The following is a 20,555-nucleotide window of genomic DNA, read 5'->3' on the forward strand; positions in this document are numbered from 1 at the left end:
AAAAGGATTATGCTAATCTAAAAAAATACTTTGCATAGGTATTTGTAACACTATAGGATGTAGCCTTATGAAATAATAATATAGGAAAGTTGGCTAAATACTCTAATAGTACAATCAGTAATTCAAATTATTTTAGCTTCTAAAGCGATTTATAATAGGACACAAGGAATTGCTCCAATACAGCCAATTCCAAACAAAGAGTATTATTATGTGATCAGCAGCAAGCCGGGCATGCAAAATAAAACTTGCATACACATTTTTAATTAATCAAAAATTTAATATCTGATGGTAGCATGCATTCACTGAAAACACTGCCTACAGTACATGAATCGGGTGCTGTTGAGAGTTATTCTGAAGCCAATATATAATATAATAACCATACACAAAGAGTAATAAGTTACAATTTGTAGTGAACAGCATGCATATTGCATAATGGGTAATAAGTATAACAGACTGGTCCCTAAAGATACTTTTGTAGTATTAAATTTGTACCCAAGCTGCAATAACAAGTATTTTGAAGTGTGGCACAACATTTTAAATTTGTAGATGCACATCAAGATATGATTAATAATAATGTCAAACTGGTATACAGAACATTAACACACGTTTGCATTAAGATTTACACGTAAAAGTATTAAAAGTATTACATTTCAGTAAACAAAATCGAATTTGACAAAAAAATCTTGACCTACATTACAATAGTGCACAAAAAGTAACTCATAAACATTCTTCATCTTCAATCTCATCACTGTCAGTATCACTAGCGAATTCCTCAATTATAATATCATCCTCTTCATCTACCAAACCACTAAATATATCTTTTGCCATCGACAGTCTCTTTTTTGTGTGTTCGAGTTGCCTTTTAAGTAGGGCTGTTTTTCCGTTTAGTACTGCCTGTATGGTATTGCTGGAGATATACTTTCCAATCTACAAAATTATAATTCATGTACAGTGTTGGGAGTAATGCGTTACTTATGTAATGAGTTACGTAATATTATTACTTTTGTGGTAACAAAGTAATATAACGAAATACGCTATAAAAACAGGTAATATAACGCAAGTTACTTTACTTACAAATGTAACGCGTTACCTAAGTAACAAGCCTAATATTACGTTATATTATCACTACAAGTAATGAAGTTACTAATCTCGTTAGTTATCCTCTGAGTAACGCCTAGCCACAACAAAGTAGCGAGGCCTACTGAATGAAGTTTACTCACCGGCTTCTTACTTATAACCAAGATTTGCATATTGTCCAACAACGCAATCATGTCACGTGATAACGTGGTAGTTTCACACGTGACAACTTAAGGCTGTGGACACAAAGTAATATAATATTTAATATTATTACAGTTACTTTATTTTATGGGTAATATGTAACTGTAACTAAATAGTTCAGTTGCAAGTAATATGTAATATGTAACTAGTTACTTTTACAAAGTAACTTGCCCAACACTGCTCATGTATGTATCCACTCAACTGTATATACGCAATTGCTTACAATATTGTCCATCATTAGTTGGTTGTCTGCCAATGTATCTTCACTTTCACATGCTGTATGTTAATGTTAAAACATTTACACAAATTCAACAAAATACCAATAATAATTGTACAGGCGTACCAGTAATTTCTTGCTTCAAGGATTCAATTTGGCTTCTGTAAAAGGACAAAAATGAGGTCATTTCCTGCAACAGTAGCACTTCCTCCTCTTTCAGCCAACATTTTAAATTATATTTCTCAGCAGCTTTATGTTGTAATCTAATTGCTGCACTGTTGAGACCTTTATACACATACGTGCATGTAGATTAATTATTATTAAATGAGTTTTTTACCTGATAAATGAGACCAGGGAAATTCTCCATTTAAAATGTTTTCTTCTGCTAAACTGAAATGCTCATCAGATAGCAACAATTCTTGGACCACACAATATTTTCTTATTGCAGCATGAATTTTTGTTTTGTCGGTGGCAATACTTCTGTGTAGGCTAGAGCGTTGTTTACTGGAAGCTATATAAATTAATATACATTATTATTGCACAAATTTCCAAGATAAATGCATTTTAATAAGGTTTATATATACCGATATATATATAATATCGCACTGACATATCCTGTTTACATAAAAAAAATTAAGGATTGAACAGCCAGCCAAACCACAATTGGGTGAACTTTATGGACTATATTTCATTTGGTAGAACTGTTCTTTTTGGAGTGTTTCACCGAGGCAGCTTGAACTTACGCGGTGTAGTGTAAATATTGTATTTAACTAAGGGTACAGGAGCAAAAATTATTTAGCATTAGGATTCCTTTCTTCTTCAATTTGCCATTCACTAATTCACATACTGGTAATATAAGTAATTTAAAAGCACATAGCAGTCTTTGTTCAACACCTTTAGTGGTGACCAAACTTTCAAGCAATTTTTGTGCTCCCTTTAAATGGCGGCCACCCTTGAATAGTATAGTAGCCACATCACTTTTTCGGACTAGGCTAATTGTGCAGTAGCATCCAAACGCATCACATTGAAATTTTTCCTAATTTAGGGGTGTGGCAGTCATTTCACTAGCAAGTATTTAGCTCACAACTTGAGGGATGACGACTTCACCAGCAAAACAGCTGCCATGCCTCTTAATTAGATTTTAACTTGTGAGTGCAACGTTGGACTTGGGCAACACCATAACTCTTGGCGCTCACTCAGCAAGTAATTTACAGTGTACCAATACCTAAAAAGATGAGCAAATATATAGAAGCTCCCCATTATGTACTCTTGCTTTTACATGAAATTAACATGATACCGTACTGGTTGATTTTTTAATTGCTTCCTGTCATTTCTTGATAGTCATGCAAATAACTTCAATTTCTGCTTGAATCTTCTCCACTGCATGCCTCGCAGCAACAACTTTTCCTGCTTCAACGGCTGCCTCTAACTGTGGCTGACTGGACTCAGTCACCAACTGTTCTATCAAGGTGGACTGACTATTGGTACTCTCTGTAAATTGCACTGCCTCTTCATACAAACCCTCACACCCTGCAACATGAATTAATTTGAGACAAAATACCATATACATACCAAGAAAACTTAAGGAACTGGATATGTCCCATAATGTCTGCCAGGCCCTGCTAATGTACCAATTTTTATACCTGAGCGGTGCCCTTTCTGTCACCCCCACCCTCCACCCCAGTAAGAGGTTCTCTGGTATTAATAGGTAATCACAAAACTTATCCTGGAATGGCAGAAAGACTAAAAGGCTGCTTCTTATCCACTAGTTGCTCTGAAAGAGCATTCAGATTCAGTGAAATTTTCACATACATGCTTAACAGTGGTTGGTGGGTTAAAGCTAAACTAACATTAAACATTGTGGTGTCAATTATTTAAATCGAGAAAGTAACCGGAATATAGTTATGACATAACATATACAATACACACACATTAAGACTATTAAGGTTACTTTACCTACATACCCAACAGAATAGCTATCGGAGGTGTAGTAGCAGAAATGTAAGCCGACAAGTTTTTGGCAATGGTTGCTTGTTCTTTACACATAAAATACCTCGCTGCATTGGTTAAAAGACTTCCAACAGAGGTAGCAGATGACTCCGCTGTTAATACAGTACATAGCTATGACATGTATATTGCACCTTTAGCAACAGATTCCACATTAGATTTAAAAGATGCAAGCACAGTATCTGTAAGTTGCAATCCATACTCAGCTTGGATACCCTGGATTTCAGAAGTAGTTTTATCAAGCAACTCACGCGTCTATGAGTGTATACAAAAACAATTAATACCATCAAAGGAGTTTGGCAATACCTTTTTCAGTTGTCTAACTAGTGAAGCTGGTAGACCTTCAATTTTGCACCTGTTCCAAAATAGCACTACAACAGTAATTTTGTCTTCCCTTCCTGTATTTCAAACACATAAATAACAAATTCACATGGAAAACATAATATATATGCACTTTATTGTAAGTTAGAGTACCTGCTGCAGCATTATTCTTGGTGGTAATTCCCACATGTGATAAATAAGAAAACAGCTGCTCCATATCTTCGCCAGCTCCTGCACCAGCACCAAGCTGCCAGCATCCACCCCACAAAATCTGTAACAAGATATGTTAACACAAACGCAAAGTTAATGCAGAATAAATACATACTTCACAAGCCCAAGAATGTGCCTTTGCGTGCATTACAGATAAAGCAGGCTTTATACTCATGGCCTGTGATCCAGGGAAGAGTGCTGACTTTGCTCTTGACCACCACCAATATTGGCAGATCACATCCTGCCAAATCCATTTAACACCACGGGGAGCAAACACTTCATTGTGCAGGTAATGTGAATAGCCAAAACTGCATTAGGTTTGATTGGCACATATAGCTGTAGTATGTAAACCACTCACATCTCCCCCCTAAACATGTTCACAGCTTTCTGGGCTATCACATGTCTACACCCTCCAACTACCATTCCAAGTTGGGCATTGTTTTAGAGGCAGCTTTTGCTGCTTTCCATCTTGTAGTACCACACGTTCCATATGCATCTGAATTGTAAAAGCATTTCTAGAAAGTTCATGATAACAATAAAACGTATCACACCTCTCTTTCTACATAACCAAGCCTTGCCAAGTGCTGGTCGACTAAAGAGTTTTGGGCAACAAAGTCATTCTCATAGTATGACTTGTGACTGCCTCTAAAAACAAAATTAACACAGAATGTGTATATGAAAAACATAAAAAAACGTAAATTACCTAGGAACTTTGGAGAATTGGTACAGCTTTTTGTTTCCATCTATGTGGACTGAATGCTGTGAAGCATCACATGCTGGACAAACAAACAATGGCTCTTTCTTTAGTTTTGAAAGTTCATAGTTGCAGTTGCGCCACTCTTGAAATGCTCTTGAAAATGAGACTGCATTAATTGTTGGGATCTACACAAATAAACACATACAATGTACGTACATAATAATAGTATATTATGTGCATGTTCTTTAATAATGCTTAAATTTGCCATCATGGTAATCTCGGAGGCCAGCAATTTGAATTTTAAAGCCATAGATAATTTTGAAAGCTTTCATGTAGATTTTGTTTAAACTGGCACAAAGTAACTGGTTTATATGCAGAAATGCTTAATTGCTTGACTAGACACTCAAACTATTTACTCACATGTGGTGGGGGACAAATTGCACACACACTACACACACACTACACTACACACACACACTACACTACACACACACAACACACTACACACACTACACACTACATACACTACACTACACACACTACACTACACACACACAACACACACAACACACTTGGAGGGAACCATCCAATGAATGATGCTCTTGTCAAGGAATCCACATTGGATCAGCAGCGGTCATGTCGCACATGTGCGCGCACACACACATCCCCACCTCCCCCCCCCCCCCCCAAAAAAAAACAACATTGTAGTAACCATGCACACGTTTCAGCCAGGCTTTGGTCAACTAAGGGACACACAAACACATAATTATGTACATGACTGCGTAAGTTTGTATCCAAAATTTCAACCTTAATTCTTAATATGGTCAGTACGCTACTGATTTCCATTTAGGAAAAACAGCCTAAAATTTCGAAACTGCACTCATTACAACAGTCTAAAAAAATAATCATATGGTAGAGAATTTTTTGTATAAAAAAGGTTGCATAGAGTAAAAAGTAACGTTTGATTAAAGCACAGATAAACACAGTATAAACACATAGACTTTATTACACATTTATATTTCAGAAAATTTCTACCAAAGTAATAAACATTTCACCATCACATTGTAGTTAATGCAATGATTACTTTGTAGCTATTTATGCAGTCAAATATCTAAACAAATCAAAAAAATAAAAACTCTTTTCTGCTTTCATAGCAGAAAACTGCTCTAGAGAATGCAGAAATCCAGCTGTTGATAAGCCAGGGTTGAATTCCTGCAGCAAATCAAAGAAACAAAAAACATCCATATCAAACAAATACTGAGCATATCTTTCTACACTCCCTGGCCAGAACCCATTCAAAAGCAGGTAAGCATCACATTCATCACATGATATCTTTGCATCGTCCAGCTCATATCGACCTGGTTTAACTATATATGTATGTATGTATCAATGGATGCATAACACATACTTTTCATAGTCACTACGATTCGTTTACTGTTACTCTGTTCTTTCTTTATTTTGCTACTGCCACAATGAACACAGAGCAGGAAGTACATCAGGAGTGATCTTTCTCTCTAAAATAAACATCAGCATTAGGACAAATAGTACAATGCACACATACAGTAAAAAGCATTTACGCACTAAATTATGGAATACATACAGTAATGTATGACTAGGTATTGAAAAATCACAATTCTGGCAAATGAAACTATTCCTATGTATGTACATATGTCTGCATTATAAAACTCCTATGTATTCTGCATGCTGGAGGTATCTTAGAAAGTGTTTATACAAAGGTGCTAAAGAGATTCCAGATCTTATCAACACTGATTAAGTTGTCAGTAATGTTATTGGGTGACATAGCTGGTGGAATAAAATCAAAATACTACCCATTCCACACTTCTCTATTATGAAGGGGGTGCATCACATGAATTTCCTTGTCACACTGACTGCAAAGATATGGAGCTCTGTGGCACTCATGACACCGTATGACAGGGTTGCCATCACAAATGGAACATTTCTTGAAAAACAAAACCAGTATGTTACAATCATAAAACTTAAAACTGTCTGTCAGTTTGATAGCTAACTTGCTAACTGCTGTGTCTGTCAGTTTGATAGCTAACTTGCTAACTGCTGTGTGTGATTCTTTATGCAAATTAAGCACCCATTAATTACCAAGTTTATTTCTATAAATTTCTGCTTGCTATTATTTGTCTTCCTTCCATGCAATACACTGTACATGCAATACACTGTACATGCAATACACTGTACATGCCAATACAGTGTACATGCCAATACACTGTACATGCAATACACTGTACATGCAATACACTGTACATGCCAACCTTACAGAAAAACGTGAGTAACATTCCAGCACAAACAGAAAGTAATGTATACAGTATGCAACAATAGGTACTAACACAATATGGTAACATGTTTACAGCAGGTCACTTATTACATTAATATTGTCTTGAACTTACTACTCCGCTTGGCAGTGCCATGTTAGACATGATAACTTCATACAATTCTGGACGACAGTTTTCCCAGCTTTGCTCAACCCTTTCCATCCTATCACTCCAGCTTCGTGAAGTCTGCTTTACGTGTGATGATGGTATGGAATCAAGGAGGTTACGTAAATCACTTTCCAATTGCTGCTGGCTATGTTCTACACAAAACAGAGTCACCAACCATATACATAGGGAAACTAAATACAAAAAAGAATACATACTGCTAAATGGTAAGATGTTTGCTTTACTGTCAAAAATACAAACATATAATACTATTTACCAAGAAGATAACCTACATAATTGCTTTCCCAAAAAGGTGAACATGTGCAGACATTTATCCACACCCATGTGAGAAAATGGTTTGACGTCAGTAAGCTTTCATGCTAGTATACTTTGTGCAAGTTTAACTTTTATGGCTTTGGTACTCCAAAAATGCTACAGACACTTGTTGCAACACTATACATTGTTGGCCATGTACGCACAGCACTAGGAATAACTTAACACTTTACGAGTAGCTTATATAAGAGCAGCTTTTATATAACATGAATGAGTGCTCTGCCTGATATAAACGCACGAGCCTGAGGGCCCAAAGGCAAACGTGTTTATAAAGGCAGAGCACAAGTACAAAAAACTGTTATGTACCACTCATCTACTAGGAGAAAAGGCATTACTGTACAGCTACATTTCTTTTATAAGGTACAATGCCAATATCAATCGTGGTCTTCAGAATGGTGACGTTTCAGTGCCGTCTGGTCACGTTACAGCGCCACAATCAACTTTCATAGGTTAGGTTATAAAGAAATTAAGTGAACTGTTTCCATCTATTAGGTCACTGGTGGGGTGTCGTAGCAGTCTCAGGCTGCTGGCACTTGTGGGGTGTCGTAGCAGTCTCAGGCTGCTGGCACTTGTGTGGTGTCGTAGCAGTCTCAGGCTGCTGGCACTTGTGTGGTGTCGTAGCAGTCTCAGGCTGCTGGCACTTGTGCAACGCTGCACAAAACTGCAGCCACTGCAATATCTGTATATTGCACTACTTTCTAATGCACTCGCGGCAGTGCCATATACACATTATGGAACTGGTGGCACTGCCCACAGAGAGTGGTACATATATATGTACATAATAGCAACTTTACGTGCTGACTATTGAAGTTAATTTATAGTAGTTTAACACTAGTAATTAGCATGGCAACCCAGCTGAAAGAATCTAACAGGTTAGTTTCACCAAGAGTTCATAATATATATATTTCCTAAATATATATATTATGTACTCTTGGTTTCACAAATAATATTAAGTGTCTCGATGGTATGCAACATGTAGAATTGGCAACTGCATGACTACTATGGTGCATGACTACTATGGTGCATGACTACTATGGTGCATGACTACTATGGTACATGACTTTTAGCAATTTATGCCATGTCTGCTTTTGGTTGTAAATCAAATTGATTAGTACGTTGCGTCATGGGCAAAAATTTGACAGTATAGGGTTGGTAGGTTGGCATATAAATAAATGTACATGTATTAATTCAGGACAAAAAACAGTGCAAAAATAGCAAATACAAGTAAGAGGTGTGGTTTTGAAAAATCGTTTGTAGCTGTTAGAGCCAGAACATAATTGCAGGTGAACAGCATTGTGGTATAGTGTTATGTGTTTAGAATTTATGTTACCTTTTTTCCACAAATGAAAATTTATTCATCTATGCAAAAAAGTGAGTTCATGAAACAATGATGTGGCCACACACCTTTTTGTCAAGGGGTAATGTACTTGAAACCATGCAAAGAAATCAGGTGCTCTCAACCACAAGTGTGTTATAATTCACACGATCAGAAATCTTTCAACACCTAGTTATACAATCTGGACACTTGTTAATGGTCCCAAACAGCGGCAGGGCACAGTCTAAGCCTGGATCACTGGAGCTCAACTTGTCCCATGCAAAGGACGGTTATCTCTGGTATTGACAGCTAGCGCTGAAAACCCTGGTAGTCATGAACAGCTGGGTACCAAAGTAGTCCTTAGCATGTAAACTGACCTGGAAATTCAGGACACCTTATAATAATCAAGACACTTTTGCAAGGTGTCCTTAACACAGGTTTCACTGTAGGCAAGCATTGTACAGTAGGTACATCTGTGATTTTGATCAAAGTTTTGACCACCCAAAAATTTTCCTTGATCTGTGACTTCATGATAATCAATTGTGGGACTCAAAATCTTTGTGTTGACCCTTAATTGAACACATATGAAGAAGTTTGTGGACATTTGCTATACATTTGTTCCTGGCAAAAATGACAGCTGGCCACGGTATAGGTGCAGTATGTCCAATACATTTGCATTGGAAAACAATGAAAAATTACATTAATTAGTGTGTACCGCCTACCTCAAGTCTGTTTAGCAATTTTCATAGTATGATACATGTAAAGCAACTCTCTGCGAGTCTAATGATAACAATAGAAGGAAATTTTGGCATATCAAGATGGGTCTAAACCAAGCTGGTGTACCCATACATTTTGCATTGGGTGTTTCGGGGCCACAAAATAAATGGCACAATAACCTGTGACACGTGATAGATACCCTCAAAATCCCAACTAGATTTGGAAAAAGCAGTGAATGGCAATTTAAATGAGCTATAACAGAAGATAATCAGAGGAAAATTAGGTGCACTATTTTAAGGTTGAAAATCTGTTTTTTTTATGGCAAATTCAATGGCGGATTTTGGAAGGAAAGACTTGACTGGCAGTTCAATGTCTTTACACCTATTAGCCTTCTCTACACTACTGATTTAAAGAAGCAACAACATTGTGAGTATCTCTACAGGTTAGTTTGCGACAGTTACAGTCTTTCATGATGTAGTAAAATATCTGTTTCAGCAGCGAACTTCTTCATATATGGCCATTGACCTTAAGGTTGATAATGGTCGAAATGTCTTTGTGCAGTTTACTTTAAAATATATGATAATGCATTATCATATATTCAAGACCAATTAACACCTTCCTTGCTGAGGTGCATGTACCTTCACTTAAAATTTCATGTTGCATGTCATAAACGTCATTATGATCACATGTATATGGTGATGCTTGATCCAGCTCCATATCAAACTCACACTGTTGCTCTGTTAATGGTTTACACATATTTGGAATCGTGTTACAGGACTGGCTGGTACTCACCATAGAGTGAAGTTTCCTGTTCGCTGGCCTGCTCTAGCCTATCAGTTTCTTGATGACTGTGTGATCTTCCAGGGTTCTTTATGATTCTCAACCCAGTCGAGTCATAGGCATAATGGTTCCGTTGTGCGGAAGTCGAGGACGACGTTTAGGCCACACCAAGTCAAACCTTAGTTTCTGGTCACCCTCCCGCATGGAAAACTTGGAACCCCAATTTATGAGGACTATTATTACTATTACAGGCACTTAAGTGCACGTGACTAAGGACACTGATTTTTAAACACTGCAAAACATCGAGATACTGTAATAGGGCAGTCAGGGATTCTAATAGAGCAGTCACACTATTAGAACAGTCAGGTATTTATGCTGCACTACTAAAATGTTTCTGACTAGTTTTATTATAGCAGTCGACTTCTGTTACCAGTATAACTTTAGTACAGCATGTAGCATTAACCACTAGTATAACTAGCTCTAATGATTAGTCTAGTAACTCTTCTATAGTGGATCTTAACTTTGACTTCCCATCACTGATCACTGGCACACTTACTGGAAAGCCATGCAGTAGCTAACATTAACTGAGTTCAAACTTCAACTTTTCCATAAATAACGTTTGGTCCTAGATAGGCAAGTGGTTAAAAAATCAACTTTTCCACCTAATCACTAAAACACACTAGCCTGATGACTCAAAACTTTGACAGTTGCTTTTCTCAAGTTTATACTGAATAGAAGGCTGGAAATGCATATAGTGGGCTAAGACTTCACATTTGAATGAAGAGTTTCTCAGATATGTAAATAGTTTAAACTGGATTTCCGATTTCTTATCTGAACGCACTCAATGCGTAGTATGTGGTGGCTCCACCTCCAAACCAATTAGTGTAACTAGTGGTGTTCCTCAAGGAAGTGTATTGGGGCCATTACTCTTTTTAACATACATAAATGACATCTCTGATAACTTATCATCATCATGTTGCTTATTTGCAGATGATTGTATTTTGTATAGAAACATCACTGATGCTGAAATCCTTCAAGAAGATCTAAACAAATTTGCTACCTGGGCAAAAACTTGGGATATGCATTTCAACATTGATAAATGTGTGGTACGAGTTACATTAAAGCACAATCCTTTTACCACTGAATATTTTCTAGACAATCAAAAGCTCAGTTCTGCTACTAAAGCTAGGTATTTGGGTGTTATCTTTGATAACAAACTAACATTTAATCAACACATGGATTCAGTTTGTCAGAAGGCAAATCAGACCCTGTCCTTTTTACGTAGGAATTTGTATCAGTGTAATCGAAGAGTAAAACTTGATGCTTATAAGATATATGTCGAACTAATTTTGAACTATGCAGCAACAGTATGGTCTCCCCATACTCAATATTGTATTAACAAACTTGAAAGAATTCAAAAATGAGCAGCTCATTTTATTTTTAAAGACTACCGAAGGACAAGTAGTGTCTCACGTATGCTCAATTCTTTGGGTCTATAATCTATTTCGTACATGCATACTAAAATGAGGTTATTGATGTTATTCAAGATTGTACATAAACTAGTGGAACTCTCCTTACCCAGCTACATCTCCAACAACAATAGATTAGGTACACAAGGAAATGAACATAAGCTTAATCTACCCCACTTCACTGTTGATTTTTACAAATTTAACTTCTTTCCTAGATCAATAACTTTGTGGAACAGATTGAATGATTGTACACTAAATGAATCTGAACACATTTTCTGGCTATATTTTATGAACAGTAATTAGTAATCATAAGATATTGTATTTATACTCAAATTTGTGTGTGTTTTAAAATTATATATTATACTGACATAATGAGACATAGCAAAAATATAGCTAGCTACATGTAGTGCTTAGCTATACATTGTTGTGTTCAGTTGTTTTAAAGCAGTGTAGTTAGTCATCAACATAGCAAAAACTTATAAGTATAATGTTGGCTAATAAAATTGGCTAAATTGAGCAAATGATATTGCATCACAGTATAGATTACTGGGAGTCTATAGTCCTGAAGTCCTGACCATCTGCCCGCCCGCATCCCTTTGTTGGCTAGGGAGTGTCCAGAAACTAAGTTATGACTTGGAGTGGCCTTACGTCTTTTCCGTTGTACACTACGCCGAATCATCTTGGAACAATGGCAGAGATGCCAACTATTATGTTTCTAGACACGATCAGGAAGGATCTTAAATCAACAAACAAAGCACGCCATACATGTACAAGTTCCATGATACAACAACACGCATGCGTACACACACTCATGATCATCGATTACAATCAGATATAAATACCATATTGATAATTACAAATCAAGTAGAAATCACAATTACAATTATAACTATAAGTTCAGTAGATACACAACATCTCCCCCCCCACTAAATCTGATGCACCCCTTGACTGTCAACATAATCTTTGAAGCGTGGTGGAGGTCTTCTCTGTCTTGTGGGATATCTGGGAGACTCTGTTGACTCAGTTCCAGCATCTGTGACCTCGTGACCTTGCGAGTCTGCATCAGCAACAGGTTCAGACTGTTCATCAGCTTGAGTTGCAGTGTCAGATTGTCCAGTAGTGGGAGGCCGTAAGGCAGAGTTATTCCCAGGCATGACATCCAATTCACTGTCAGGCATGACATCCAATTCACTGTCAGCATTCTGTTGTAAGTGGTCTCGGTGAACACCTTCACCACTGGCTTCTAACAAGTGGTCTACATGCCTACGCCATACCCTCCCCCCTTGGACCCGAACTCTATAGGATACTGGCCCTGTCTGGTCTACTACGGTACCCGGTATCCACCTTGCCCCATTGTAGAAATCTCGTGTCATAATATGCTGCCCAGCAGCAAACTGGCGTAACCGCCGGTGAGTATCTACAGTAGCTTTCCGGTGTAGTTGCTTAGCTTGCACCCTTGAGCCTATATTAGGGTGGAGAAGATCAAGACGCGTGCGTATAGTACGGCCCAAAAATAAGGAACTAGGCGATGCACCAGTAACAGCATGTGGGGTAATACGATACTGTAACAAAAACTTCATCAAACCTTGCTCAACTGGAACTCCCTGATTCAACCCTGCCTTGAGAGATTGTTTCATGGTTTGGACCATTCTCTCAACAGCACCATTGGAGGCAGGGTGGTATGGAGCACACCGGATATGTTTGACACCATTTAACTTCAAAAACAAGGAAAATTCTTCGGCTACAAATTGGGGGCCATTGTCTGAAACAAGTTGTTGCGGTAAGCCATATCTAGCAAAGATTTCTCGAAGGACATTAACAGTTTTGGTAGCGGTAGTAGTGGACATAATGCACACTTCTGGCCACTTAGAATGCGCATCCACTACTAATAAAAACATCTTACCGGCAAAAGGGCCAGCAAAATCTACATGTACCCTATCCCATGGAACTGTGGGCCAAGCCCAAGGATGCAATGGTGCCTTAACAGGCGCATGCTTCACTGACTGACAAGCAGAGCAACTCTTCACTAGCTCCTCAATGTCCTTATCTACTCCTGGCCACCAAAAGTGGCTTCGAGCCAGTGCCTTCATGCGCACTACACCTTGGTGGCCTTGATGAAGATCCTCCATAATCCGCTGACGAAGCGCTAGTGGTACAACTACACGTACCCCACACAAGAGTGTGTTACCTTCAATAGACAACTCCAAGCGTCGATTCCAGTAAGGTTTGAAAGGCTCCTTAATGGTATTTGGCCACCTCGTCCTAGTGTAATACAAGACTTTGCTGAGAACAACATCCTTTCGTGTAGCAACTTCCAACTCTGCGGATGTCACTGGCAACGCATCAATTTGTGCAATATTAAAGTTTGCAGCATCTGGTAAGTAGCCCACGGCAGTAGAATCGTTGAGCGGTAGCCTTGAAAGGCCATCAGCATTGCCATGTGTACTGGTAGGCTTAAATTTGAGTTTGTAAGAGTACCCGGCTAGTAATAATGCCCAGCGTTGCAACCGAGCAGCAGCCAGAGATGGAATAGAGTCTTTGGGCCCCAGTATGGTGGTAAGCGGCTTGTGGTCAGTCACCAGAGTAAACTCCCTGCCATAAACATATTGATGGAACTTCTTTACCCCAAATATAAGGGAGAGGGCTTCCTTCTCTACTTGAGCGTAATTACGCTCACTGGAAGTGAGGGTGCGTGACGCAAAAGCAATGGGATGCTCTGAGCCATCTGGGAAGACATGGGACAATACAGCCCCAACACCATAAGCAGAAGCATCCCCAGCTAGGCACAGCGGCAGGTCAGGGTCGTAATGCACTAACACTGGTGCCACTACCAGACGGTTCTTGGCCTTGTTAAATGTAGTGGTACAATCCTTAGTCCATCTCCACGGTTGTTTTGCCTGTAGAAGAACATGCAGCGGTCGCAACAGTGATGCCAGGTTCGGAATAAATTTAGCATAGTAATTCAACAACCCTAGAAAAGAGCGAAGTTCTTGTACATTTCTAGGTATAGGTGCTTCCTGAATAGCCTTAACCTTACTCTTGGTAGTGTGCACCCCCTTAGCATCAATGCTATGTCCTAAATACTCCACAGAAGTTTTGTAAAAACAACATTTCTCTCTCTTTAGTTGGACTCCATGCTCTTGCAATCGGCACAACACCTCTTCTAAGTTCTTAGTGTGCTCGGATTCTGTACGACCAGTAACTAAAATGTCATCTAAATAACAAATAACTTGTGGCATACCCTGTAAGATGGTTTCCATTGTCTTTTGGAATACTGCCGGTGCCGAGGCTACACCAAAAGGAAGCCGCGTGTATCTAAAAAGACCCTTAGTGGTATTGATGGTTACTAATTTACTAGATGTTTCATCCAACAACATTTGTTGATAAGCAGCTGTCAAGTCAAGCTTGGTAAACACCTTACCCCCCGTTAGGCATGTAAACAAGTCATTAGGCCTGGGCAAGGGATACTTGTCCACCTGCAGCGAGGGGTTGATGGTTACTTTATAGTCGCCACAAATGCGTACTGCCCCATCACTCTTTGGCACTGGCACAATTGGGGCTGCCCAATCACTATAATCGACCTTCTGCAGGATTCCTTGCTCAACTAGACGGTCCAGTTCCCCCTCTACCTGCTCTCTAATTGCAAAAGGAAGGGGACGAGGGCGACAAAAGCGGGGAGTGGTACCTGGTAGCAAGTGAAGTGTGGCCTTGAAGTGTTTCAATGTGCCCAACCCCTCTTGAAAAACCTCAGGGTACTTTCCCATTAACCTATCTACATTGGAATCAATTCCCGATACTGACTTGATATTAGCCCAATCTAGAGGTATGGAACGCAACCAGTCTCGGCCTAGTAAGGTAGGACCCGTGCCCTCTACAACATACAATTTATGTGTACCCTTATATTTACCATACCTCACCACTACCGACGTCTCTCCCAAAAACTGCCATTTTCTCTGCCGTATAGGTACGGAGACACAGTGAAGGTTGCTCCAGGGTTAACTCTGCAAATCTGGCCTCCCAACTTTCTTGAGACATCACTGACACCGCTGCTCCAGTATCAATCTCCATGGGGATCAGTTGCCCATTGATTTCCACTACTACTTGGTAGGGTGGTGTCGTCCTTGAGGTTAGGTTAAATATCACATCTTCTTCAAGGTCTGTGACATCTTCTTCCGGTTTACTTGTAGTTTGTTCCACCCAATGGTTCTTGGTTACTGGCACTTTACTTTGTGGTTGGCTTCGACATACTCTTGCTAAATGTCCAACTTTCTTACAGTGATGACAAACTGAGTCTTTGTGGACACAATTGTGTGCCAGGTGATCACTTCTACCACATCTATAGCAACTCCTCCCTGTGTTACTGGCTCCTTGTGTCCTGGGGTACCTGCTGACCCGATCAATTTCCTCCTCTCCTTGCATCTGAGCAACTGTATTGGGTCCCCTGCTACCACTGTGTGCTACTGTTAATTCAGTAGTTTCGCTGTTGTCCTGAAGCACTTGTGCATTTCTGTGAGCTGCTTCCATTCCTTGTGCTAGCTCCAGTGCACGTTTGAGATCAAGGTTATCTTCCGTCAATAGTCGTTTCTGAATGGTCTCGCTGATCAAACCACAGACGAAGCGGTCACGCAACGCTTCGTCAAGATGATCCTTAAATTTGCAATGAGTGGCCAATCTTCTAAGCTCCGCTAAGTATTGCATGACAGATTCTTCGCGACGTTGGTTTCTTCTGTGAAACGTAAATCTCTCGGCGATCACCAAGGGCTTGGGTTCGTAATGATCTTTTAACAAGTCTGCTAGCGTCTTAAACGATTTGCTCCTTGGAGACTCCAGTGCAACAAGCGTCCTTAAAAGACTGTACGTCTTCGCTCCCAACAGACTAAGAAAAACTGGTACTTGTTTATCTTCTTTGATCCCGTTTGCTTCGAAATAAAGTTCTACTCGTTCTAGATACGCCGAGAACTCCTCAGATTCCGGCTGGAATATGTCAATTTTCCCAAAAGAAGCCATTAATCTTTGTTATATCCCATCCTCGTCGCCAGTATTATGTTTCTAGACACGATCAGGAAGGATCTTAAATCAACAAACAAAGCACGCCATACATGTACAAGTTCCATGATACAACAACACGCATGCGTACACACACTCATGATCATCGATTACAATCAGATATAAATACCATATTGATAATTACAAATCAAGTAGAAATCACAATTACAATTATAACTATAAGTTCAGTAGATACACAACACCAACCTCTGAACAATTTTAGGAGTGAGACCTCAAATACTACCAGCCATGTGGACCAGACTCCAGTACAGTTCCAGGATTTTTGGTAGTGAAGACCAAAAAAAAAAAAAAAAGGTCGCTGCATGCTCAAACTATAAAAATAAGCATAGGGCTGTCCAATTTTAAGCACAGAGCTAATGATGAAGCAGATGAAGCGTGACAAATAAGCTGATAGAGTGAGAAACAGAGGGTTAGGCGTGAGAGCATGAGATTACTAGCCAAAGAGTGAGACTCACGCCTAATGCGTGAGAGTTGGCATGTCTGCAATGGTATCCGGGTCACCGGAGGGCCATTCACCCTGCCATTTACCTCCACCAAGCTAGTATACTCGACAAAACCTGACCTCCTATTTTGTACACATAGTGCAAAATCACGGCACCTGCAAAATGCGCTATTTGTACAAAAATAATGTAGGATAGTAGGTTGATATCAGGCAAATCACTCGGGTACATGAGGTGGGGTCTATTCTACGGAAAGGAACGGAACGGAACGGAACGGAATGATGGACTAAACTGCGGAACGGAATGCTTTCTCAGATTGAAGCTTGCAGCTTACCATTGCTGTACAAGTTATCAGTGGCACTTCCAGCAGGTAATCAAACGTACCCCAAGAAAGATAAAACGAATTTAAGGATCGATTGTGGGTTCTTGTTGGTTGTCATTAGTAACGAAGTACTAATTGTGGGAATAGCTGACTCAGTGTGTTCATCTTCGGATATATCAAGTAGGGAACTTAATGCATGACTTGTTTTTACTAGTATGTGAGTTATTTTTACTTACTTGACTTTTAGAATGTACAGTCTGAGGCCCAGCCTTTCTAATCGGCATAAATCAGTATGTGTATAGCTACACTACAAAGGAAACAAGTATGGTGACAAGCTGAATCAACTCAGTCTAAGCAGAATCTAAAGGAATTTTGTGCAGTGTGTGAGGAGCAAACATTCAGATACCTCAAGGAGGCTATATTGTGTGAACATCAATGATTCATTAACAGAGTAGTGGACTATTGTCAGATATCTCAGCCTGAGTACTGAGTTGAATTCTGGATGGGGTCTATTTTACAGAATGGAATGCTTTCTGAATCAACTTGCAGCTTGGCTAACTGCTATCATTGCTGAAATTGCATTTTATCAGTGGAACCTCCAGGAAAATGGAATAGGATAATTACAAAACATTAATTAAGTGATTGTTTAGGTAATCATGACTTTATTCAGTCTAATAAACAGAATATATGGTTGATTGAGTGAGGTATCACTTTCAGAATGTTCAAACGACCAGTGATGAGATGCATGGATTCATCGAATTTTTGTTGTGGTTGGAGACATTAAATATCCAAAAGCAAACTGACTGTATAATATTAATTCACTTTCTTTATATTTTCTTAATTTTGAGCCTTTATACAAATAATTGAATTTTCCTTGTCAATAGAAATCCTAGAATAAGATGGGAGAGAAACTTATCTTTGTTTACCTATACTGTACAACCAAGAGTTCGTAATACTGATTTGTATGGGGGAGAGTGTCTAACTCTCAGTATGGCCTGTACAAACACCCTGCGTAAAGTTCACCTTTCATCAAATCAACACCTTTACTGGGATATAGAAAACTGTTGATTAGTGTTGCTGAAGAAAGTAAAGCCTTTGTTCTGAAATAAGGCTGAGGTGTTACTTTAAGAAGGGTGTTTGGTGAATGCATTCAAGTTAGACACTCTCCACCTTATTATGAACTCTTGGTACAACTTCAAAGGAAAATGAAGAAAACATACAGATGAATCAATAAAATCACTACAGTAAGGTGAATTACAGACTATAGTACGTTCACGTTGAGCTGAATCCTCAAAAACATTTAATAATTCATGGATGCAATTACACACGATCTTGAAATTTGGCTCATTTGTAGTACTGCTTGATCCGCTAAAAATATTTCAAAATCTTTTTGTTCAAATGTTTGACATAATATTTATGGCCAATCAAAATTTTCACAGTACATTTCCTATGGGGAAGCCATATAAGTACAGTATCCATTACAGCCCTTTCCCGAACTTGTAATGGAGCCAAACCGTACGTGTCTGTTGTTGACACCTTTGCTGTTACCAATAATCATCTGGTTAGCTGAAATGTTAACTCGGTTGAGAAAAAATCCACTTTTAATTTTTAGCTGTTTTTCAGGATTCAGCTCAACGTGAACATACTATAGTGAGATCTTGGTTAATTAATGACAGTGGTTGGAAATTAAGTGTGGTAATTTCTTGTTCTTGAATATGTTGCAAAGCGGAAGTACAAATCAAAATGGGATATCAATTTCATTATGAAAAATTTGTATACAAAAATAATCTAGCATTACTATTTCATTTGTCCTCCACTTAAACATGCTACAACAGTACTAGTGTCAGTACATTGGCAGTGAGTCTACCTTGAAATCTCAACTCTAGAGTAGATCCAACACAGGACAGCCCGCACTGTAACAAATACATGTGATCCCATTGTAATTTCATGGACCAGCTGGACTGGGAATCACTTGAAAATAGACGAACAAATTTAACCTGTTTTGTTTGAAGTGAAGCATGTGAAATGTTACACTTAAGAAATCCTAGGATTCTTAGGTGGTATGTAATTAATGTGAGTGTTCCATTTCAGGTCTGACTAGATACATTGAAATTACACACACATCCTGGTCCAAATCACGTTTGCCTGGTGGCTACGGGCATGGTTTCACATGCGGCTTATAAGAGATTTGGCTGATCTTGGAGTTTTGGCATTTAGCCTGATTCAAGGCTAGCAGTCAGACACATCCTTGAATTGTGCAACATATAAAATCAGCTCACTATTGAATACGGCATTAGTCCACTGCACCAGCTGTTAATATATAAATAACTCCATGCATACACTTCAGTGATGTTTGCAGAATATACCCTCCTTGCGGTCTGCCAAAATATTTGCTCCTCACACACTGCACAAAATTCTTCAAGTTTTAATTCAGCTGGCTCTTTCCTGTTACCAGTATCTTCCTGCTTGCTTTATTTATACACTGACTTATGACTTGAAAGACCGGCCCAGACTGTTTTCTAAAGTCTAAATAAGAAAAACAGCTCACATAAAGTTCCCTTCCGTATGGATGAACATCACTGATACAGCTCATCCCACAATAATACTTCGTTACTAATGACAACCAACAAAAACCCACAATCGATCCGTTAATTCTTTTTATCTTATGTTTAATCACCCACTGGAGATGCCACTACTAACTTATAAGGGAAGTTTCAGCAATGGTAAGTTGCAAGAGAAAGCGTTCCGTTCCGTGGTTTAGTCCATCATTCCGTTCCGTTCCGTTCCGTAGAATAGTCCCCACCGGTACATGATACCATAGATAATAGACACCCCTACCCCTATGGTAGGGTCCGCAACGCGAAAAATCCATATCCTCCAATCAACTACCTAACTATTGTCATGTGCTAGGCTAAGTGTAACTTGAATAACA

At 38.9% G+C, this 20,555-nt stretch overlaps 1 protein-coding gene across 2 annotated transcripts; it reads right to left on the minus strand.

Annotated features, from left to right (window-relative positions):
• Window positions 1-548: 548 nt before the first annotated feature.
• Window positions 549-10,509, minus strand: LOC136267105 (uncharacterized). 2 transcript variants are annotated; one of them, XM_066062171.1, is made up of 16 exons: window positions 10,338-10,509; window positions 10,184-10,282; window positions 7,151-7,335; window positions 6,139-6,244; window positions 4,737-4,915; window positions 4,585-4,678; window positions 4,392-4,529; window positions 4,149-4,341; window positions 3,977-4,094; window positions 3,809-3,900; window positions 3,637-3,757; window positions 2,798-3,025; window positions 1,833-2,006; window positions 1,622-1,780; window positions 1,502-1,554; window positions 549-927 (listed from the first exon to the last, which is right to left on the minus strand). In XM_066062171.1, the coding sequence occupies exons 7-12, from the start codon at window positions 4,454-4,456 to the stop codon at window positions 2,823-2,825; spliced, it is 792 nt and encodes a 263-aa protein (XP_065918243.1). In that variant the 5' UTR covers window positions 4,457-4,529; window positions 4,585-4,678; window positions 4,737-4,915; window positions 6,139-6,244; window positions 7,151-7,335; window positions 10,184-10,282; window positions 10,338-10,509; the 3' UTR covers window positions 549-927; window positions 1,502-1,554; window positions 1,622-1,780; window positions 1,833-2,006; window positions 2,798-2,822. The 2 variants fall into 2 exon arrangements, with proteins under 2 accessions (XP_065918243.1, XP_065918244.1); XM_066062172.1 differs by lacking the exons at window positions 2,798-3,025; window positions 3,809-3,900; window positions 3,977-4,094; ... (6 more) ...; window positions 10,184-10,282; window positions 10,338-10,509 and having other exon boundaries at window positions 3,460-3,752.
• Between the last annotated feature and the right edge of the window lie 10,046 nt (window positions 10,510-20,555).

The sequence above is a fragment of the Dysidea avara genome, chromosome 9 (genome assembly GCF_963678975.1).
Source record: "Dysidea avara chromosome 9, odDysAvar1.4, whole genome shotgun sequence".
Lineage (NCBI taxonomy): Eukaryota > Metazoa > Porifera > Demospongiae > Dictyoceratida > Dysideidae > Dysidea > Dysidea avara.